We start from the raw sequence: 24479 nt of genomic DNA on the forward strand, positions 1-24479 counted from the left end.
CTGGAGTAGTTTTCCATTTCCTTCTCCAGCCCATTTTACAGGTGAGGAAACTGAGGCACACAGGATGACGTGAACTTGTCCAGGGTCACACAACCAGTTAGTGTCAGAGGCCATATTTGAACTCGGGGTTTCCTGACTTGAGGACTAGCTCTCTATCCACGGTGCCACCTAACTGCCCTCTGTTATTTTACATATGAGGAAATTGGCCAGGGAAGATAAAGTAGTTTGCCCAAGGCGACCTTGCTCCTGTCAGACCAGAGCTCAGGTGGACCATCTAACTTCAAATTCAGTGTTCTTTTTTTCCTTAATTTTATTTTTTAGTGTGAGTTGAACAACCATGAACACACGCGCACGAACATTCCAGTGGACAGAGACTAGGAAAGATGTTTCAATGAAATATGAAGTTCTTTGATGCCATTCTTTTAAGTGATAGTTGATCGAACACCCTAGAAACGAGTGTCGTGCTTGTCCATGTACCCTTCTGAATGGCCTTCTCCCTTCTGCATGTTTTGTTAATGTTCCATGGACCGCTTTTTTTTTTCACATCAATAACAGTACCGACCAACTCCCACTCCCTCCTAATAGAAGCCTTCCCTTATAACAAATAAGTATGTTCTAGAAAAACAAGCCAGCCCACTGATTATGTGTGAAAATGTGTTTGCTCTTGCAGGGTTCTTTCCGCAACATCAGTAGCTCAAATTTATAAAGTGGTTTAAGGTTTTTCGAAACATTCCCCTGTGAAGTCCGGAGTGAGAGTGATCACTGCCAGGGAGGTGATGACTTACTTACCCCAAACCACACAACTGGAAGATTAAGTGGCAGAGCTGAGCCATAAAGCTGGGGATCCCCAAAGCTTCTACAGAAAATGCATAAGAACAATGAAGTCAGAGGAGATGAGAGATGGCTGTGGGCTGAAGGAAGCTAGCAGGGCTCCATGGATGCTGAGGGCCCTCGAAGGAGCGATGGGGTTTGGCTAACTGTAGAGGCACTGGGTACATGTGGGTGGACAAGAGAGACCCAAAACACACAAGAGCTCAGCAAGGTGATGACAAATAGCCCAGTTTGTCTTTAGAGCAGGGGGATTTTTTTCTTTGGTGGAGGAGGGGGGCTAGTAAAATTGTGGAAGGCCTTGAATGACAGACCAAAGGGGAGTGGGGGAGATTATGATTATCAGCAGTTGACATTGATAGAGTAGCCACAAGGGGCAGGGCCGTTCTAAGTGCTGCCCTGACTTCCCAGTATGCTTTAATAAATAGGGTCGATAACAGCAAGGCTCACAGTGTGTAATTAGCCCTTTCTGTTGGGTGTGGATGCATTTCCTCCTTTTAAAGTGAAGATATAACTGTCAGCTGGTCAGCCAATAGACTCATATTTATTAAGAGCCCGTCACAGGCCAGGCAATGTGCTAAGTGCTGGGGGTAGAAGCATCATCCCTAACCTCAAGGAGATCGCAGTCTGATGGGGAAACTGGGTACTAACAAGCTATAGATGGGGTAAATGGAAGGGAATCACAAAGAGAAGGCACTGTCAGTAAGGGGGGGTTGTGGAAGAAGGTGAGAAGGGGCCAGTTAGACCGAGGGGTAATAAATACATGGACTTTTGTTTGGGATGTTTTGGTCTGAGAGGCATCATGGTTCCAATGGATAAAGCTGATCTGGAAGCCAGGAAAACCCTGAGTTCAAGTTTTCCCACTAACCCATATGCTGTCAGTGTGACCCTGAGCAAGGCAGTAAACTCGTCAATGCCCCAGGGAATTTTCTAAGACTGTGGGTTGTATAGAAGGTGGCAGCCTGCATTGGCAGAGGGAGCATCTTATCATGAGACTTTCCTTAGACTAATGAAATTGCAGATGTGGTCCAAACCCCAAATCCAGGCTAGTGTTTCTAACAGTAGAGGGAACTGCTCGCACAGAAACTCATCTGTAGCTTTTAATATTAAAAAGTTGGCTAAAGAATCAAGGGTATAAGTGACTTGCCCATGGCACCAGAGGCAACTAAGTGGAATAGTGTTGGGTCTGGAGTCAGGAAGACCTGAGTTCAAATCTGGCCTCAGGCATTTGCTAGCTGTGTCACCCTGAGCAAGTCATTTCACTTCTGTTTGCCTCAGTTTCCTAAACTGTAAAATGAAGATAATAATATCACCTACCCTGCACAGTTGTTGGGAGGATCAATTGAGATATTTATAAAAGCTCAAAACACAAGACTATGCCCACACATAGTTGGCATTTATATCAATGTTTGTTCCCTTCCTTTGCCCTTCCCATGGATAGAAAGCTAGTATGTGTCAGAGAAGGATGTGAATTCTGGCCTTCCTGACTCCAGTGAGGCTCCTATCTATCATATAACATTCACGTTACACATTGCTGCTTGGAACAAGCCAATTGGAAAGTTAATCCTACTTGCCAGAATATGTGGGGACCAATTTTTAATTGGGGAGTGTTAGTTAAGCGGCTCGCTGCAATACTGGGGCAAGGAAGGAGACCGGCAGCCTCCCTCAAAACAGAACAGGATGTATTTTAACAAGAATGAACTTAAAAAAAAACACACACACACAAACAGGATCAGTAGGATCAAGGGAAAGGAAATAAAATAGGGAAGGGGAAATTATACAACCTGAAAAAATACCACCGCTCAGGAATCAGCTGAAAATACACAGCCCCGCCCCTGTCACCTTCCAGTGTCCAGCTAGAATGCCCAATTCTCCTCCCCCAATCCCAGAAAAACCCCACACAGCCCCAGCCAATGGGATGGCTGCTCTGACAGTCATATGACTGCCCTCACTAGGTTTCCAATCATTATAATTTTTCCAGGCCCATGTAGGCATCGAGTGGTGATGACATGAGGTGCCAGCGCCATGGTAATGGCTACAATCAGTGGGAGGAGCACTGTGTGGTTTGCGGAGCTCCAGGCCAGTGCACTCCACTGAGGCATAAAAACCTCAAATAACAATTAATTCTTTACAAATAGAACATTTGCTTAGTCTTGAAATTTGCTTCCAGTTTTTCCTTGCTTTTGGTCTTTGCATCTTACTTAAATGGGCATCTCCACAAGCTCTCTAAACTGATATTTTCCCCGCCCAAATAATATTGAAGAAGATGAGAGGAATGAACAATAATAACTCATATGTGTAGAATATGGGTGATTTATACAGCTGACATGGAGTCTTTGGGCTAGGTTGGGTCAATAGCATAATCCCTATTTAAAGATGAAGAGGGCTTAGTGACTTGCCCAAGTCATACCCTGATAATCACTAGAGCTGCAGTCCATTGCTCTTGAAGACCCTAAGTCCAGCACTACGTCATACTAGGAAGCAGTCAGTCAGTTTTTAAAGTACCTAAATCTTTTTTTTCTTTTCTTTTTCTTTTTTTTTTTTTAGTGAGGCAGTTGGGGTTAAGTGACTTACCCAGGGTCACACAGCTAGTAAGTGTTAAGTGTCTGAGGCCGGATTTGAACTCAGGTACTCCTGATTCCAAGGCCGGTGCTCTCTCCAAAGTACCTAAATCTTAAGGACAATGGACCTTTCTTTTTGTGAACCAGTAATACTTCAATGTGGGCTCACAGCTGGGGAAGAAAGACCTAAATAATTTTAATAGAAAAAGCTTGTAACAGCCCCTAAATAACAACAACAACAACAAAAATTAATTTAGTCCATACTTGTAAAGTAGAATTGGTATGAGCTGAAAATAGATGTTTAGAATATATGCCTTAATTAAAAGATTAAATCAGCTGCAAAAAAAAAGTCTTCCAGGCTTAGATCATTATTTTATATGTTGAAAAATCTTGGGTACTCACTTATAGGCGATTTTATTTGTGATATCAGCAACAAGAAGAATTTGCTGAGTGCCTGCTGTGTGGTAGGCCACTATATCCTAGATGTTGGGGATATAAAGACAAAAAGAAGCCGGCTCTGACCTCAAGGAGTTTACTATCTATTGATATTTTAAAATAAACAGTTTCTGCTCTATACAAAATAACTGTGATATAGTTATTATGAAAAGAGAAAATATATTTAATGCAGAGTAAATTCTTACTGTGAGCTCTTTTCCAGCAATGATCTCTCTCATGTTCACAAGCAAACTGAAACCTCATTCAGAATCAATAATAGCCAAAGTTGCAAAATGTATTATCTCATGTGTTCATCTTGTGGAGACATCTGAGATCACTAATACCTCAAGTATGAAATCTGGCAACTCATGGCACAAATAAAGAATTTAACCCTTAAAACTAACAGAAGAAATCTGGTCATTTATCCTGTGTGAGAGTTAAGGCTTAGTAACTGTCTAATTATGAATCATTAAGCTGGCTTCTGAAGGAAAACTCAGTCATCACCTGCCACACTTGAAGTTTGGAAAATGACCTTCAGATATCTGAATCCTGTAAATAAGTGGCTCTTTCCCATATAGAAACATTTGGTTAAGCTACTAAAAGAGAAGGAATGAATTATTTCCATCAGAGAGTTTAAAGGTTTGAAAGCCACAGAGCTTTCCTCTATCTTCATCAGCAGTTTGTCCATTAATTAGCCCTTCAATTCCACTTCAATTGAATTAACTCTAATTAATAAGTTCATTACAAAGATTGACGCACCTTGCTCAAAGCTAGTGTGCTAAATGCTGATAAACACCTTCACCCTAATGAAAAATTGATTAGATTGAAGAGAAAGGGTGCCTCTGAAATAAACCTTTCTCTCCTGGAGCTGAGTTGATGTTATGTTGCTCTGAAGTTAATCAAACCATCTTGGATCTCTTAATCAAAAATTTAATTCAAAGTAGATAGAAAATGTAGCTGAGGAGGAAAAAACCCCACTAGCTCTCTTCCCGTAAACATTCCCGACTGTTGCTTATAAGAAATGTCACAGCTCCTTGATGTGGTATTTAATGTTCTATAACTCTTCAAGACAAAGAATTATGGTGTCCGAGAAAGAAAACACAGCCAGTGAATGAAGAAACCAGAAACAAGCGACTCTGTATGTAGGCTGTTCCAATTATTTTTTAAGGGAAGAAAAATAAGGGCTGAACTCTATTTGCTATTTCAGTCAAGAATAATTTCAGCTTTTTATTGTTAAACTCATTCTCTTTTATGAGAAGACCCAAACTGAACAGAATAGTCATACAAACAAAAAGCAGCTATGACTAACTTTATTCTGTGAGAAGAGGGGAAAAAAAAATCCCTTCAGGCTTCATTATGGATTTTTTTTTTCTTTTCAGAGGCCAGCATTGCACAAATGAAGCTTTTAAAACACTGGACAAACCACAGTCATCTAAATGAGCATCTCAAATTCATAAATTCCTTGGGTGGAGGTGATCTGACTATAGATTCTGGCCCATGAACACATTTGGCCTCTCTTGTACCTTTTAGTAATCCTAATATCTGTAAAAGACATGTTCCATAGCTATGTGCTGATTTGTTTTTTAAACAGTCTTTCTATTATTTAAGCTAAGCTACTCATAGCTGTCAACAGTACAAATTTACTGAAAAGGAAAAAGAACAATCTCTTTTATTTAGCCAACATGTCATCATGTCAGAAGCAAGCTAATGTGCTCACTGTAGTATATTATTTTAATAATTAAGGAGAAAGGAAGGTATCATGGAAATGGTGAATATTTTAAAAATCTGAAGGATAGCTTTATTAATTGTTGATGTACATAGAGTGTCCTTTTTATTCCTGTTAGGATTAGACACTGTTAGACACAATTGTCCTGGTACCGTTAAAATTATTCATTAAATTCTAATTGACATAAAGGGGCACATTATTTCTATCTACAAAGTGTTAGTTATCCTTATGAAATAAGTGAATATAATGAGAAATTATTCCTACCTGGCAAAAGTACTTGCAGATACTTTAGTATGGTAGTGGGTAAGGTAATGGGTAAACAAGCATAAAAAAAGTTAAAATTCCATAGTTAATCATTCTTCAAAGCCGTACCCAAAATTGCACTTAGTCGGTAAATTCTTATGATTTTATTTCCAAAGGTGTTGCCTTTTTCACTCTCTCAGATTGGAGTTTAAGGTGTAGCACTGCTCATTAATTTTGTCTCTCTCTTTTGCTTCTCCCCCTCCCTTTTTTTCTCTGTTTCCTCTCTTTTCAATATAGAAATATGTTCGGTGGACTGTGGCTCACACGGGGTTTGCATGGGGGGAACCTGTCGCTGTGAAGAAGGCTGGACTGGCCCAGCATGTAATCAAAGAGCCTGCCACCCCCACTGTGCAGAACATGGAACCTGCAAAGATGGGAAGTGTGAATGCAGCCAGGGATGGAACGGAGAGCACTGTACCATTGGTAGGCCTGGTGTACTTTCATATCTATCTTCAACATAAAACTAAAGAGCTCGGACTGTTGGCTTTCCCTGCCTCTGAAATACAGGGCTTCGAAGCCTATTCCTTCAAAGCATTACCGCCTGTCATTCTGCATAAAGGAATTAATATTTTAAATAAGGATATCATTATATAATGGCTATTCAGTTCCTTTCAGACCCACTGCCACAAATGCAGGGCACAAGAATTCTTCTTTCATTATTTCATTTGTGATGGCCGTGAAATTGACTCCCATGGAGAAGGAAGATACTCTTCCTATTTATAAATAGGCCTTCATTACAGACGCTGTCTCGTTTTTAGATGCTGCCAACCGTGGCCATATTTATTTTTTACTTTAAAAGATCCGTGATTTTACTGGTACGTCAGGTAATGGTCATCCCCTCTGTGCCTCAGCAGATGCTTCTTTTGTGAGGTTTTTGTGGCCATAAAAATTGTATATCTACCAGTAAGTCCTTGAGGGCCAAGGCTCCAGACTGGGTCTCTGAGGGCCAGGCCTCTGTTCCTGGCCCATTATTCAAAGGACCACATTGCCTTCTGCTAGTATAGCTTCTAAGACCTCAGGGTGACTTCTATGCCACATTGAAGCAACAGAGTTAAGACCTTCAGGAAAGATTTTTTTCCTCCTCAAAAAAAAAAAATAGTAATTCCAAAGCTGTCATCTTGTTGGCCCTTTATGCTCCTGAGCCTGTGTTTTTATACCTCTCGCTATATCTAAGTTTTTTGGAGTAGTATGGCAAAAAAAATAGATGAAATGCAAAAATCTAGTTGTTATTCAAGAATTTTGTTTTGGAAAACATTATATGACTATACTTGTCTTTCAGGCATACGTTTAGGTCCAAGGGCAATGATAAATAAATAATACAAAATATAGTTTAGCGATAAAATGTCAGTTGTTATTGGGGAGGGGGAATCAAAAAATGTCCAGGGCTTATCTGTTCCCATATAATCAAGGTGCTCACCTTAGTTTTTGCCATATTTATTTTACTATAGTAAAAGCAGGCAGTGAGGGGATGAAGGGGCTGGAGGGAGGGAACAAATCCATGATAAAGGTAAAAGTAACTTTCCAGATACCCCAGTGAACATGTGGAATGACTATATTTATAGGGAATTTGATAAACCAAAAAATGCCATTATCTCAAGATACATATGCTTCCCTCTATGTCAAAATGAATATTTGTAAAAGTCCAGAAAGTGCATTTTTGATCAAATATTTTCTGGGGATACAAAATTATTGGCTGGACCCCTAGATGATTTCTTAGACACATATCCAGGTATTATTCTCTGCATTTTATTTCCTATAAGAATTTGTACATTCTGGATAATGCCAGAGGGACACTGAAGTCACCTATTTATCATAAAACACTATAATCATGTGTAAATTTCAAAATACATTCAAATATTTACTTTATAAGCTTTATAATGTCTATGTTTTACTACAGAACATTATAGTCATAAAATAAGAGGAAGGGCCTTTTTGATCTTCTTTAACCCTTAAATAGCTTATGGAATGCCTCATCATTTCGATTTAACCAAAAAGTGAAACTATGAACTTTGCTTGGGTCAGAACTTCAGAAATTTAAAAGACCAAACTAGGTTTTCTTTGTTTACAGAGCGACTTTCATTTGCAATCAGCAGCAATGACTTGTCTACTCAATAGCACTGAAAATCAGGCTCAGAGTCAGGAGGCTTAAGTTCAAAACTTGTTTTCTGACCTGTACAGAAGGTGTAACCTAGGTCAGTAGGACTTGCACCCCCAGGGACCCCAGGCAACTGTCACAGGCTGGTCAGTTCTTGCATGTGGGGGCTGGTCTGAATTGGTGGATATATATACATATATATACATATATATATATACACACACACACACACACATATATATACATATATACATATATACATATATATATATATATATATATATATATATATATATATATATATATATACACACACACACACACACACTCTTATAGATAGATGAGAGAGAGAGAGATGACAGTTTTATTCTCCTACGCAGTCAGTTGGTTAACAAACATTTATTAAGTACTTACTATGGGTCAGGCAGGGTGCTAAGTGCTGGGCTTACAAAAAAAGACAAAAACAGCCCCTGCCCTAAAGGAGCTTACATATATACACGTATATAATATAGTTGATATATCATGTAATACTGTATTATAGAATAACTTGTATTTTTATATATATATATATATTTCCAACAAATGATCATATATATGTACACACATACATAGATAGATGTGAATGTGTGTATATATAAACATATCTATATCAATTATAACTTTTGTTGGAATCTGAAAGGGGGAGGGGGAGAGTCTCTTTTTACTACTCTGTATTTTTGTACATGATGAAGAATTCTCTCTCCCACCTAAAACTTTTGAAGCACATGCCCAGCACATATTAAACTCTTAATAAATGCTTGTTGACTGACTGATATGATAACTGTGTGTTATTCTTGGGCTAAAAAAAACTCCCTAGGCACAAAACCCCAATGGGGACTAGAAACTGGAAAAAATATATTTCTCCAATGAGCATTTTCTGGAGCCACTGGCTGGGGAGGAGAGGGAAAAACCTCCAATAATTCTTTGATTAATCAGTAATATATATGGATTCTGTATGTATATAGAGCAATTTACACACATATATAAATGTATATGTATATGGGAACAAGAGTTTATCAGTAGACAAATTTAACTTGCCAAGAAGCAATTAATAAATCATTCTGCTTTTGGTTTTATGACCTTGGCAGGATTACTGAGGATGACAGTTACATATGAATGAACTGTTTTTGAACCATTTTCCCAAGGTTTTAGACACAAACAGGTATTTTTGTAAACTTGGATTTGTAGGTCTTTTCTTTAGCTCTATAGATTTTGTAACAGTTTGTAATCATTAATGGTAATCACTATTTCTAAATGTTTGATTTAATTGTGTCCATTTTAAATCCTCCTAAAAGTAGACATCTTAAAGATAAATTCCAGCTCTTGTTCAAAAAATAATGATTATAACAATGCCCAAAGTGTCTCTATTCAGAGAAGTAGAAAGTTTTATCATGATTTGGGGGTTGTTTTACTTTTTGTACTATCAGAATTCATCATTCTAACTCTTGGCCTACAGAAATCAAAATTGCCTTTTCTCTCATACAAGTGTACAGTCCTACCATGAGGAATAGGAAATACCTTTTAAAAAGCCTTTTTGAGTCCCAGATTGAACAGCACAGGAAGTGTTGATGGGAAGTTAGCTAAAGAGCCTCTACTGCTATGCATTTTCTATCAACTCAAAAGCTTGTGTGCCTTTCTGATGGAATCCACTACTTTGTGGAAGAATGCCCATAAATCAGCAAGATTTTTTTTCCTTGCTCCATATTATGTGCCGTCTCATCAAATACAAACAGGGAGGTTAATTGAAAGAGAGATGGAAGAGAAATTAAACAGTTAGAAGCAAACAGAAGTTCTCAGTAGAAAGCACAGAATATCCTTCATTAGTCATCTTACTGTCTCATAAACTCTGTGCATGCTTTCATAAAACCATGGGCATATTGATAGTAAAATAGGTTATGAATTTAGAGGGTTCGTTTAACGCCCTATCTACCTGACAGAGCCTGTCCAGATTTTTTGATTAACGGGTACATATTTTCTTTCCACCATGAATCTTTTGTGTCACAAACCTCATGCATTTCTTTGACGGTGCATTGCCCTGTGTCCTCATACGCTTCTTGAGTTGACTGTGACTAGCAACACATGTGAATGCTATTTTAAAATATGAAACAAAAACAAATAGCAATTTGAAGATGTTGTAAGTTTAAAAATATTTGTAAATGTTAAATTTTAATGACAATAAATTTAAGATATATGTAAAGTGCTTTGCAAATCTTGAAGCCCTATACAAATGCTAGTTACTATTATTATTATTACTAGTACTAAAGTATTTCTAAAACAAATGTCATCATTCACACTTTTTTAAAAAGATGATGAAACCAAGATATAGAGAAGATAGATGATTTATCCATCATTCCAATGTCAAGTATAAGCAGATAGGTCTTTGACTCATTAAACAACTTGAGCTTAGGCTACTGAACCATAATATGCATATCCCTTTGTATCAACTATATCTGTATATTTTTAAATTTTTAAATATTTTATTTTTCCCAATTTCATGTTAAAACAGTTAACTTTTTTTGTTTTAAGCTATAAATTATATCCCTTCCTTCTTCCTTCCCTAAGATAGTAAGCAATCTGATATAGGTTATACATGTACAGTCATGTAAAACATCTCCATATTAGTCATTTTGTACAAGAAAACTCAAACAAGGAAAAAGAATGAAAAGAAAGAAGGAAGAAATGAAGGAAGGGAGAGAAAAATAGCATGCTTCAGTATGTATTCAGATATCGCTTTTTTTTCTCTGGAGACAGCATATTTCATCATGAATCCTTTGGGATTGTCTTGGATCATTATATTGCTGAGAACAGCTAAGTCATTCACAGTTGATCACTATACAGTGTTGCTATTTCTATGTATGATATTCTCCTGGTTCTGTTCACTTCACTGCATCCGTTCATGAAAATCTCTCCAAGGTTTTCCTCACATCATCCTACTCATCATTTTTTTACAGCACAATAGTATTCCATCACAATAATCAAAAGCACAAAGATTGAACTTGTGTGCCTGATTTCACTCTACATGTTTCTAAAATGGTAGGAAAATTTTATAGCATTCAGAAGGAAAGTAACAAAAATGGCTAAAAATTGCAAATGAGATTTATAAATGGAAGTTAAAATAATTGATATTTCTTAAAATATGTCTAAATAATTGTGCCCTAAACAGTTTGAATTTGGAAAAAAATAAGAGGAAAAGGGGAATCTGAACATTGCCTTGACCAAATCCAGAGTCCCCTGAATTTTTCACCAAAACGAAAAGATCTGGACACATTAGGACAACTAAATTGGGTTATTCACTTATCCTTTGCCTTAAAAAAAAGAAAAAGCTCTGTACCCACTTGACTCATGGTTGGAGCTTAGGAGAAGTTGCAAATACCAACTATGAAGGTCTTTTTTTACACTGTTATTACTATCATTCTTAAATACTAAGTAATCAAGATCTGAAGCTTCCAAAGCCTTGCTCTACTGTTTTCCTAGTCTACACTAAGTAGATTCCTTAAGCACTTACTATGCACCAGGCGCTATTCTAAATCTGCCCACAATAGTCCTACATTCTAATTGAAGAGAGAAGATACAAACAACTACCAAAGAATAAACATACAGGATAAATTGGAGGGAATCTCAAGAGGAAGGCACTAACAGTGATGGGGATAAAGAAAGGCCTCTTGGGGCAGCTAGGTGGCGCAGTGGATAGAGCACTGGCCCTGGATTCAGGAGGACCTGAGTTCAAATCCGGCCTCAGACACTTAACACTTACTAGCTGTGTGACCCTGGGCAAGTCACTTAACCCCAATTGCCTCACTAAGAAAAAAAAAAAAGAAAGCTATGGCTTTGTCTGCTGCCTGTTAAGTAGTGTGGTGAAGGGGAAAGGGCCCCCACCTTGGAGAAGAGAAGACCTTCCTACCCATGTGAACTTGAACAAGCCAACACTTCTCTGGGTATCAGTTTCACTTCTAAAATGAGGGGGTCAGACTCAGTGACCCCAGATCTATTCAAGCTCTAAATTGTTGATCCCCTAGTACAGAGGTCCTTAATTTTGTGTGTCATGGACCCCATTAGCAATCTGGTGAACCTGTGGAGCCCTTCTCGGAATAACACATAAAATAAAATACATAGGTTTACAAAGGAAACAAAAGTTAGTGAAAGTAAAAAATATTATTTTTTTCCATCCGTGTTCATGGATCATTTGAAATCTGTCCACTGACCCCTAAATAAACCCCTGTTCTAGTTTAGTAACAGACCTTGATTAGAACCCCTATTTCCCCATTTGCTAAATCTTTAGCCATGTCATTTCCTTCCCATAAAAGGAATGTCAGTTTCCTAATCTGTAAAATAATGGGTTGGATTCGATGACATGTTCTTTTTAGTTCATGATGTCTATAATTTTATATTCTCCAGAACTGAAAAAGTTAAGACACAAAGCCTTTATGATTTAATCACTATCGGGGTATTCCCAGATACATCCTACCAATGATTTACTAAAGAAAAATCCTAGGGAGTTACCTGAGGCAATAAAAATTAAATAATGTGCCTATGGGTAAATATATTGTTGTTGTTCAGTCATTTCTGACTCTTTGTGACCCCTTTTGGGGGTTTTCTTGCAGGAATATTAGAGTGGTTTGCCTTTTCCTTCTCCAGTTCATTTTATACAACAGGCAACTGAGGCAAACACAGTTAAGACACTTTCCCAAATCATACTTCATCTTTTCTTTTTTTTGGTGAGGCAATTGGGGTTAAGTGACTTGCCCAGGGTCACACAGCTAGTAAGTGTCAATGTTCTGAGGCCAGATTTGAACTCAGGTCTTCCTGACTCCAGGGCCAGTGCTCTATCCACTGCGCCACCTAGCTGCCCCCGATCATACTTCTACTAAGTATCTGAGGCTGGATTTGAACTCAAGAAAATGAGGCTTACTGGCTCCGGGACAAGTGTTCTATCCACTGTACCACCTAGGAAACATAAAAGTAGACTATAATCCAAATCTTTAGTAGACTGTTGTTTTAGCCAATACATCTCACTACCTATTAGGTAACAGACCTATTAGGTAGCTTACTTATTGAGCCCATGTTGCTCAATAGGATTAATATTGCTCCCCAAATACTCAGTTTGCTTTACAGCTAATGTTTTTCATCTTTTTGTTTGTCTTGGACCCCTTTGGCAGTCTGGTGAAACCTGTGGACCTTTCCTCAGGATAGTGTGTTTTCTGAGGACCTGAGTTCAAATCCAGCCTCAGATACTTAACACTTACTAGCTGTGTGACCCTGGGCAAGGCACTTAACCCCAAATGCCTCACCAAAAAAAAATTAATACTTGAAGGAAATGCTGAATTTCAGTTAGTGTAAAGAAATATGTGGGGGGTTTTCTATCCACATTCACATATCATCCCCTCCTTCCCCAAAATCTATAAATAGACCCTATGGAACTCATATTAAAAACTACTGCTCTAAAAGAATGCTTGGCAGGATCACCACAGAATCAAAGACTTAAAGGCCATGAGATCCAGCTCTCTTATTTTACAGATGAAGAAACTAAGGCATAAGGTCATAGAGCTCATAGATAGGTGAGACAGGATTTGAACTCAGTTCTTCCTGAATACAAATCAGGCCCTCTACACTATGAATTGATGGTACAGCATAACGTAAGCTACAGATGCAAAAGTTAATTGAAATGAGAAAACAGAAATGACAATAAATGACTGGAAATAGTGATTGGAATGACTTAATTGTCGGTTATAGAATTGTAGGACTGCAACCCCATCAAAACAGTTGAGAATCTCTTAAGATTAGAGGAAAATGTGTTTTACACTGTGAGAATGCTAGCTATTGATTACATTGAAGATTCCCAACCTCCCTGGCTAGACTGTGAGTCTTTACTTACTCTCACCCCCAGGAAGTTGATTTTTTTATGTCTCATCTCTCTCTCATTTCATCCTCCTTCCTCTAGGATCCTTCTAGAAAGAGTTAATAGAGTTGTCAGAATAGTCCAAGGAGTAACTTGTTCTAAAGCATGAATCTGGCTTACCAAGAAGTATTTTTTTTTAAATCCTGTTGATATAAGGAAAGGTAGAATCCTTTGTGGCATTTTCTTCTAGTCATGTCTCAAACACTGAGTTGTTTATTGAGCTACATTGATTTTCATGTACTTTCAGGCAATTCAAATGGAAATTTGGCCTAGGGGAAATCCTAATTCCTTTAAGCTACAAAAGACCAGCTATTTGTTTTTATTCTAATTCTTTAGTACATTGGGAAACAAGATCATTAATGATCACAAAGACATGCTTTGTTTGTTCAGACAAAACTTAGACATGCAGTACTCTTCGTACCTCTGTTAAACACCAGGGTTGCTCTGGGCTTTAGGATGTCTGAGATTAGAAATTGAAAATGAAATACATACAGCTAGGGAAGTATCTGCTAAACAATAAAAAAAAAAAGACAGATCAAAACTATTGCCAGCATGGACAGGCTTGGGTTTGGCACAAGAGTTCCTTGTCTCAGGATCTTGTTGAAAACAGTAATATTTTGACTAGTATTTAAGAAAGTAGGTGACATTTGAGGGAGAGGAGATAGGGCAACCTGACCATACTACAGAAATTTTTTTATTTAGATGATGAAATCATCTAAATAAGTAGTCTTTTGAATTCTGAATGTTTCTTGTGCTGGGAACCAACATCAAAATTATAAGGAATTTTGGAGAGTTCAAAAATATTTTTCTTTAAGTCTGTTTCTATAGCACTTTAAAAAAACTGTTGCTGACAAGTCTGTGAGGAAGGGAGTATGGAATATTATTACATCCACTTTTACAGATAAGGAAACTGAGACTCCAGTAGTTAAAATAACTTGCTTTGCTAGTTACCAGATAGTATCAGAGTTTTCAGAGCCCAGATTCAAACCTGACCCTCTTCTGAGTCCAAGTCCATTGCTCTTTCCAAGATATCAGAAGCATCAAACTCAGAGAACAGGGATCATCAAACCATACATTAGAATCCCTGTGGGCCATGTACTGACTTAGAAAACTACATATTAACAATATCCATGTTGTGTTGGATCTTTATTTTTTTTTATTTTCCCAATTACAATTAAGCTGGTTCTAGCACACTCAGGAAGAGTCACATGTTTGACACCCACTGCATTATAGTATACCACAAAGGTAGATCATTAATTTCACTAGACCACAACACCCTGCCCCATATTCAGCACCTAGGACAGTACCTGGCACTTCATGAAAGCCTGTTGATTGATTAGTTGCACATAACTCGCTTCTAGGGCAGGGCTAAGATAGCTAAACTATCATCTTCAAGCTGAACTCTGCTAGATCCTCTTGAGATCCCCTCCAACACTCTGAGTAATGATGAATATTTTGTGCCAAAGAATGTAAGGACAGAGGGAATCTCTTCTTTTGCTCTGGTCCCAGGAGAGCCTGTTGAAAGTCCTCCTCTAAGATGAAGGTGAGAATCAAGTTCATACATTTATTAAGTATCAGCTATTTTCTGAAAATTCAGGCCAGGCTCCTTCTTTTGAGTTAAGATTGATGTTAGCTCCTTCTTTTGAGTTAACATTTGAATGCTATAGTATTTGGAGCCTTCCAAATATTAATTTTTTGCTCATTTTTAGATTGCTTTATTCACTGAAATATTTTTATATACTGTGCTTCTATCCTCTGTAATCCCTTCAGAATTGGTATTCCTTAATGAGGTCACTTAATCTCCTCCTTTTTTCTAAAAATGCAGACCTAGTTTTTCTGACCTTTCTGAATGATGGGGTTCTTTAATATTTAGGTTGTCAGTGCTCTTCCCTATCTCAATATTTTTACATGCTTTATAGTACAATGATCACATTTTCTCCAACATCTAAGCATTTTCTTTAAAAAGTAGGGCTTGGGTGGTAGATGTTATTTCTAGTGAAGAGAATTTTCCTATTTAGACATTTTAACCTTCAGAGAGTCTTTCTTTGGCATTTGGGGCATAATGAGCATCCTGGACATTATATTTTACCCTTTTGTCATATTCTCTTATCCTTTTATTTATCTCTTTCATTTTGAATCATTAAAGTGAGGTCTGTATGGCATAAGTAGTTTAAGTAGAAGCAGCTAGGTGGTCAAACAGTGGGTTAGATAACTAACTGACTGATGGATGAGATCATTACAGCAATGCGGTTCACTGCTTCTTCCTCAACTGTTAGAATGAGAAAAGAAATACAAATGGCTAATTCAATGTGTTGTGCAGATGTGACCTTCATTTGGGACATTGCTTTGAAGCTTTTAGGACATTTTCTTCTCTGTCCACATACTGTACCGCCTGCCCAAGTTACTGGAACATCATTGAATTTCTCCTTATTTTCATAAATTTGTTCTGTGGAGAAATGAAGTTATTAAGTTGATTATTCCAGCATTTCTGCAGCTGTGTGCAAAGGGTCAAGTGTTGTCTAATACAGAGTTATAAGTTCCCTAGTTCTGTTATACATTCCTTAATGCTTTGATCTCATAAGAGCTAGAGGATGTTATGGTCTTCAAACAAGTTGGGATAAAGAGTTGGAAGCCAGGGCTGCTAGATGGCGCAGTGGATAAAGAACTGGCCCTAGACTCAGGAGGATCTGAGTTCAAATCCAGCCTTTGACACTTCCTAGCTGTGTGATCCCCAGCAAGTCACAACCCCAATTGCCTAAAGAAAAAAAGTTGGAATCCCTGGGATCTATCCTCAGTTTTGCATCTGATTTCTACATGACCTTGGAAAAAATCACTATACTTAAAACAGCATGAGGTTTGAATTTAAAGTCAAAGAACCTGGGTTCAGATATACTGCCTGTATGATCTTGGACAAATAACTTAATCTCTTTGAGTCGGGTTTTCTCATCTGTACACCAAGGAAGCTGAGAAGTTAAGGAAGATGAAAAGCTGAACTAGATAATCTCAAAAGTCCCGTCCAGTTTAAGATCCTAAGATCCATTTGTCCAATACCACATGAAAACACTTCACCAAACCTAAGAGCTGGAAGAGACTCCAAAGGTCATTCAGTCTGGTCTATAGCTGAACAGATTCCTCTAATTAGCATTTCTGATAAGTAGTCATTCAGATTCTGCTTGAAGACCAAGGAATTCACTACTTCCCAAGAATGCCTATTTCATTGATTACAAGATCATGGCGTTTGACTCATAACCAGGAAAATACTGGTATTGAAAAATAAAGGGTTCTGTGTTGGGAATTATTGAAAGCACTGAAAGCAACTGTATTTCCTAAATACAGTTGGAAAGGAACTTTAAAATACTGTGTTTTGTTTTACCTTCTAGGATTGTTGTGAAGATCAAATGAGATGGCATATCTGTTTGTATAGTTTTTAGCATGGTACCTGGCCCTTAGTAGTCACTATATAAATGCTTCTTATTATTCTTACCAGATCTTTCTTTCTGTCTATAATAGTAAATAAATTGCAGCAGTTTCTGGTATTGTCTGTACCTGTTAACTATTTGTGTGACTGAAGATGTGGCAAATTTTTTGTGAAAGTCTGTTACTGTCTTGTTTTCATCAAGGATGCCCCACATATTTACATAGACCATTATCATAAAGAGACTGCAGAAATGAGAGTAAGAATATGGGTTCATAATTTGTGGTGTCTTCTCAGTCACATAAAAATAATAAATGTTTTATTTATGATCTCTTCAGTTATTTTAGAATCTTCCTTTCTTTAAAATCTTGAAGATTAACTCTTGAATTCTTTTAAAACTACATCTGCTCCAGATATATTTCTTCTGTCTGTATGAAGTCATTCACAGCCACCCTTCCTCATATCATTTCCTTGAGTATTATTTCTATTCTTCATATAACACAATGGATGCCAAAACATCGAATTCCAAATGAAGTGGTTCTACTGTCCCAATTGCATTAGAAATGCTAACTTTGTTCAATTGCATATCTATTTTTTACCCTGCTTCAGTTTTCATTCACAAATGCCCTTTGGATGTGACTTAGTTGAAATTTCAAATTTAGCTTTCTACAACCTCATTTTCTCCTGTACTGCTTTTCCCTGCTTTACGAAGCAGTATTTTTCATCATCTCCCATCATCCATCTCTGTGATGTTTTGCAAATAGGATTGTACTTCAAACTCCTTAGCTGCCATATTTCTCTGCTTGTGAAGAAAATAAAATGTTTGCTGGCTGAGGCTCTTTCTGGGCTCTTTGGACTACTTTGTTTTGGTCAAATATTCTACATCACTTAAAGCTCTCTAAGAAATGGTGATAATCATAGTCCTTCTCATTACTTTTATCCATTTTCCTTTTTTTTTTTTTTAGAATCAACAGCTTATTTAAAACGCTCATTGCAGAGACATTGTAATTGCATGGAGTGTCTTCTCATTATCTTTTCTGGTAATTTATTGTTGATTTTGATCTTTTTTCTTACAATTTGCTAACCTCACTGCTCATTTTGAAATGAATTCCTCATTGGTAACGGAGTCATTTCCCTCTCTGTGGAAATATTATAAGTTCTACTTTTCTGATTTAAAAAAAAAATGCTTGCCATCACCTTCTTTTTGAAGAAAGTATTTATGAAATACTGGTACAAATTTTCTGAGAAACATATAAGCCTTTTGTCTTTTTCAGAAGTACAATTAGAATTGAGTGGTTCTATCACTCAGTTCTAATTAGATGCATTGTCCAATAACCAATCCATCCATCCGAAGCAGCAGTCCTATGCCTTATTTGGTCATCTTCATATCCCCCACTCAGAGAAAAAGCCCTTTTGTTTATCATCAGCATGTCTCACCAGGCTTGTTCATTCTGAGTTTTAACATTCAAGATCATGCCACACTTTCTTCACCCTCCGTCCCATTTTTTCCTTTTTAGAGTCATTTGTGTTTCTCTTATAAGAATTAAGTCTTAAGAATGAGGGGGCAGCTAGGTGGCATAGTGGATAAAGCACTGGCCCTGGATTCAGGAGGACCTGAGTTCAAATCCTGCCTCAGACACTTGACACTTATTAGCTGTGTGACCCTGGGCAAGTCACTTAACCCTCATTGCCCTGCCAAAAAAAAAAAAAATGTCTTTGAGTCAACTTCCTCTTAGTCCCATCTGTATCTTTTTCTGACCATTCTGAAATCTACCCTCCCAAAATCTAGTCCTGATTGACTCTTCTCTCCTGTATCACAACGTCTAAGGGAAAATGGTCACTCTCCCAAGATGCCCAAATTACTACTTCAGTAACTAGTTCCTCCTTACTTAGAATCACATAGAGAATAACTAGCCTCTCAGCACTTTTTCTACCTTTTGAAGTATTATTAAGAAAAGTCATAAGTTTGTCAGATGATTTACCTGGAAGAAAGAGAGAGCCTCCATATCTATATTAATGATTTAAGTCCTCATTATTCTTACATATACTGTTAAGCGGCTGGTGACTCAGTGAATATAATATTGAACCTGGAGTCAGGAAGACCTAAGTTCAAATTTGGCCTTAGACACGTATTAGCCACCTGACTGGCCAATTCATTTAACCTCTGTCTACTTCAATTTCCTCATCAATAAAATTAGGGTAATAATAGCACCTACCTCCCAGGGTTACTGTAGGGATCAAATAGGATAATAAATGATAAGTAATTAGCACCCTGTTGTATACCTTTCCATGACCATGTTGAAATCACAAGTCTCATTTCACCAATGATCTCCGTGATCAATTTTTATGATAAGATCTCTAGTGCATATATGTATAAGCATTTGAAGCCATGGATTTTGTCTGTCTTTAAGTGTATTGGTTTTCTCCAATGTGGAACAGAGATTTTCTACTCGTTCTGGAATTGAAGGATCCAGGTTTAAATCTATCTTGTGAACTTGGGCAAATTCCTTAACCTCTTTGAGCTTTAGTATCCTAGTCTGTAAAATGATAGACTTAGATGAGGTTTCCTTTTAGGCCTCTTACAGATCTATATCCTATGATTCTATAATTTCAGAGTCTTCTTCCTACATGATTATTGTTATTCTGTGATTCTGGCGTGATAGATACCATCTGGTGAGGTTGACTTGATTTCTCTTTGAATAACTTGGTTTAGTAACATAAAAGAATGACACTAAAAAAAAAAAGGGACAATAGACAAACTTTTTTTCCCCACTTTAACATCATAAGCTAGAATCGTTTTCTGTTTCGACCTACCTCTTCCACTGCCCTAATTTATCTATCAGGCTAAAAAGTGAGGCAACAGAAAATTCAGCTGCATTCTTCAGATGAAGTCACTTAAAAGTCTCACATCTAGTGGTTAAAAAAAAAATTTCAGTCTCAAAGTAAATTTTATGAAAGGGCCCCAAGCCCATTATTTTTGAAAATGTTAAATGGATAGATTCATATTATATTAAATCAAAGGGCATTTCCTTGGGACGGCTAACACTGAATTCTGAATGTCGGTAAATGTTATCCATGGGAGTATATCAAGATTTCACTGGCATAAATTTTCCACCCAGGTCACTCACAGAAAGCCTGTAATGATGAGTAGAATTCTAGTCCTTTCAAAGAGGTGCAGCATGTATGCTGATGCTATGATAAACAGTCTCTGTTGTGTAAGGGTTGTTCATGTGCGTTTTCTCCCTAGATCACCTCCTGCGGGAAGGCTTTGGTACCAGGGCCACAGCAGGAAATAATTCATTCTTCCCATCCCCATCTACAGTGTGCATGCCTGTCTGATGATAGCAGTGGCAGTGATGCTTAGAGAGGAGTGTGGTTTTATTCCATTGTGGTCATTACCCATTGGAGTAGCCTGGGAGGAAATGATTATTTTTGTGGCTTTATAATGACTTGTGTGTCACTGGGATACTTGATCTGCTAAAGGTCATGGTCTACTTCTTCCCTTATGTCCTTCATGTGCAAGGTCCAGTTAACATCTTTCCAATCTACATTCTCCTTGAATATTTGTTTCCCACTGTGAAAACTACCATGGAACTCCAGCTGCTCAGAATCAGAGAATGTTAGAGCTAGAAACCACCTCAGAGAGCAGCCAGTCCAACCCACTCATTTTACTGATGAGAAAACTGGGACTCAGAGACTTGCCCAAGGTCACACAGCTGGTAAAAAGTGGAGTTAGGATTCAAACCCCATTTTTCTGAATCTAAATCTAGTGTTCTTTTCCACCATATATTTTTTAAGTATCCAAAACTCTGTGGGGACCAGAAGAGGGGAGAGAGAAGGAAGAATTTAAATTACTGTGCTCTTCCTAGGGAAAATTATGGGTCTATTCATTTGAATTTAATTTTTTTAACTTTAGTACATTTTCAAAACATGAAATATTTGATGTTTTAGCATTGCCTTTTTAAAGCTTCCTTTAACTTTACTTCTAATCCTAAACCAATTTTAATCAATAATAAGATTCTATTTGGAAATATAATCCTTCTTCCTGAATACATGCCAAATATATCCTGTGTCAAGTTTGCATTGTACTATTTTATCAAAATATTCAACCCCTGAAAGTATTTATACATGTTAAGCTACTTTGCATTTAATGAAGGCATTACAGGTGATGTTTAAGGGGTGACCAGAGGATATATTTATTTGAAAATGGTGAATTCTGTTTTAAGTGCCTTACATCAAAGGCCTTCTTAGGCTTTGAGAAATCTCTCTCTCTCTCTCTCTCTCTCTCTCTCTCTCTCTCTCTCTCTCTTTTTCTTTCCCATATCCTTAACACCCTTAAACAAGATAAAAAAAATAACTTTACACAAGTTGCCTCTATTTCAATACTTCACGAATTTCTGTTTTCATCAGCATAGACACTCCTATCACAAATATGAATGATAGCGTCTCTGAGAATGAGGGAAGACCATTGGATGAAAAGCATTTATTAGACACTTGCTGGATGATGGGAAGTCTGTATTAAACACTGGGCATAAAAAATATGCAGTGAGCTTACATTCTAGATAGGTTTAACAGGGCCGGCCAGGTGTGGCTAAAAATCTAGTCATCTTAAGTGGGTACTTAGTAGTTTCTCATTCACATCCAATTCAAACACTACTATCAGGTGGGGCCCCTGCGCGTCTGCCAAATTCCATTATTTTACCACAAGATACAACCCCTAGTAGACAGTGCATCTCCCATCCCTCTCCTTGTCAGCTAAACTTCTTGAGAAAGCCCTGGTCAGGTGCTGCCTCCACTTCTCCCACTCAGTTCGACATTCTGAAATCTGGCTTCCATGTTCGTCTGATGGCCCCGTTACTAGGGAGCTCTGATGGTCAGATCAAATGGGCTTTTTCCAATTTCCGTCCTTCTTGACTTCTGCAGACTGGACATCCTCCATTATCCTCTTCTCCTGGGTATTCTCTCCCCTCTGGGTCTTTATAGTGCTGCCGTCTCCTGGTTCTCCTTCCTGTCTTACTTTTCCTGAGGCTTCTTTACCATCTCTGCATCCTGATCACACCTAGTCACCATAGGTGACTTCCAAAGTTGTGTCCTGGGCTTCATTCTCTTCTTGCCTCTATATCGTCTTGCTTGGAGACCTTATCAGCTCCCATGGCTCAATGATTTCTATGCATATGATTCCCATATCTATACATTGAAGCTCAGGAGAGTGGTTAGAACAGAAGAATGTCCTGTCACTGACTTCCTTTTGGACATCTTGAACTGGATGCCCCATACACATCTCAAACTCAACATGTCTCAATCAGAACTCATTTTCCGGGGCAGCTAGGTGCCGCAGTGGATAGAGTACCGGCCCTGGATTCAGGAGTACCTGAGTTCAAATCCAGCCTCAGACACTTAACACTTACTAGCTGTGTGACCTTGGGCAAGTCACTTAACCCCAATTGCCTCACTAAAAAAACAAACAAACCAAAAAAAACCCCTCATTTTCCCCTACCAAGCCCCTGATCTTCTAAATTTCCACATTAGCAATGAGAGCACATCATCGTTCAGTCATCTGGGCTCCATCCTGTGCTCTTCACACTTAACTCATCCTATGTATCCAACCTACTACCAAGTCTTATAATTTCTCCCTTCACAAAAGCTATTTAAGTTGCTTTCTCTTAACTCCTCATGCAGGTCCTTTACTTCATAAAGCAAAGGCAAGCCAACAAGGAATTACAAAGCACTGCCATGGGCCAAGGGCTAGACTAAGCACTGGAGACACAAAGAAACAAAAACAACAGAAACAAAAACAGCCCCGCTCACAACTTGACACATGAACAATGGCAGCAGCTTAATGATTGGTCTCTTCTTTCCCTACCCTAGATCAAGGCTTCTTCAACTTTTTCCACTCTAGACCCCTTTTTACCTGAGAAAGTTTTTGTTGTTGTTGTTTTTGTTTTGTTTTGTTTTTAGTGAGGCAATTGGGTTAAGTGACTTGCCGAAGGTCACACAGGTAGTAAGTGTTAAGTGTCTGAGGCCGGATTTAAACTCAGGTACTCCTGATCCAGGGCCAGTGCTCTATCCACTGCGCCATCTAGCTGCCCCTACCTGAGGAAAGTTTACTCAACCCCAGCTATATAGTATATATACTGTCGCTAAATTTTTCACAACCCCCACATTCAGTTACATGACCCCATATGGGGTTGAGACCCACAGTTTAAGAAGCTTTGCTCTAGACCATCCACCACTTACTTGGCTGCCAAATTTATCTTCCTAAAACTCAGATCTGACCCCATAACAACCCCCCCCACCCCACTCAACTCCAATTGTGTTGTGGAAACGCTTGCTTTATTCCATATATCAAAAATAACATTAAATAAATGAACGGATTAATTAATTAAAATAAACTCCAGTGACACCCTAATGCCTCCAGGATCAAATGTAATCTCTTCTGTTTGGCCTTCATAACCTGAACCCATTCCCACCCTTTACTTTATCTCCCTCTGTGTCCTCTGCAAATGGCACTGGCCTCCTTGCTTTTCTTTGAAAATGGTCCCCGAGGGGCAGCTAGATGGCACAGTGGATAAAGCATCAGCCCTGAATTCAGGAGGACCTGAGTTCAAATCCAGCCTCACACACTTGACACTTACTAGCTGTGTGACCCTGGGCAAGTCACTTAACCCCCGTGGCCCCGCAAAAAAAAAAAAAAAAAAAAGGTAACCGAGTGTTTTTACTGGCAGTCTCCTATGCGTTGACTTCTTGCCCCCCTGACTTCCTTCAAGTCTCACCATCTGCAATAAAACCCTCCCCATTTTTCCTTAAATGCTAATGTCTTCCCTCTAAGACCACCCCCACTTTATCCCAAATATATCTCATCTGTATATAGTTGTTTCTTTGCATGTTGTCTCCCCTATTGGGCTATGAGATCCTTGAGGGCAAGGGCTGGGTTTTTGGTTTTGTTTTGGGGTTTTTTTTGCCTTTTTTTGTATCCCCCAGTGCTTAACACAGTGCCTATTAGCACATAGTAGGTGCTTAATAAATACTTTATTGACTTACTGTCTGCTTTACTCAGCCACCAGAGAGATTTTCCTCAAGTACCACCAGCCTGCCTTGGGACTAGGGAATCAGCACAGGTCAGAAACACTAGGTCAAAGCTTTTGTGCTGATCAGTAGTGGGATCAGGCCCTTGAGAGGCC

At 38.2% G+C, this 24479-nt stretch overlaps 1 protein-coding gene across 7 annotated transcripts in view; it reads left to right on the top strand.

Moving 5' to 3' along the window:
- The window catches only part of TENM3 (teneurin transmembrane protein 3), a 1675137-nt gene that overhangs the window by 1511985 nt on the left and 138673 nt on the right, over positions 1-24479 (top strand). For all 7 annotated transcript variants that reach the window (XM_043970124.1, XM_043970125.1, XM_043970126.1 and 4 more), the window contains one exon: positions 6091-6276. In XM_043970124.1, the coding sequence (XP_043826059.1) occupies positions 6091-6276 (186 nt within the window). The remainder of the gene's footprint in view (positions 1-6090; positions 6277-24479) is intronic.

The sequence above is a fragment of the Dromiciops gliroides genome, chromosome 6, assembly GCF_019393635.1.
Source record: "Dromiciops gliroides isolate mDroGli1 chromosome 6, mDroGli1.pri, whole genome shotgun sequence".
NCBI lineage: Eukaryota > Metazoa > Chordata > Mammalia > Microbiotheria > Microbiotheriidae > Dromiciops > Dromiciops gliroides.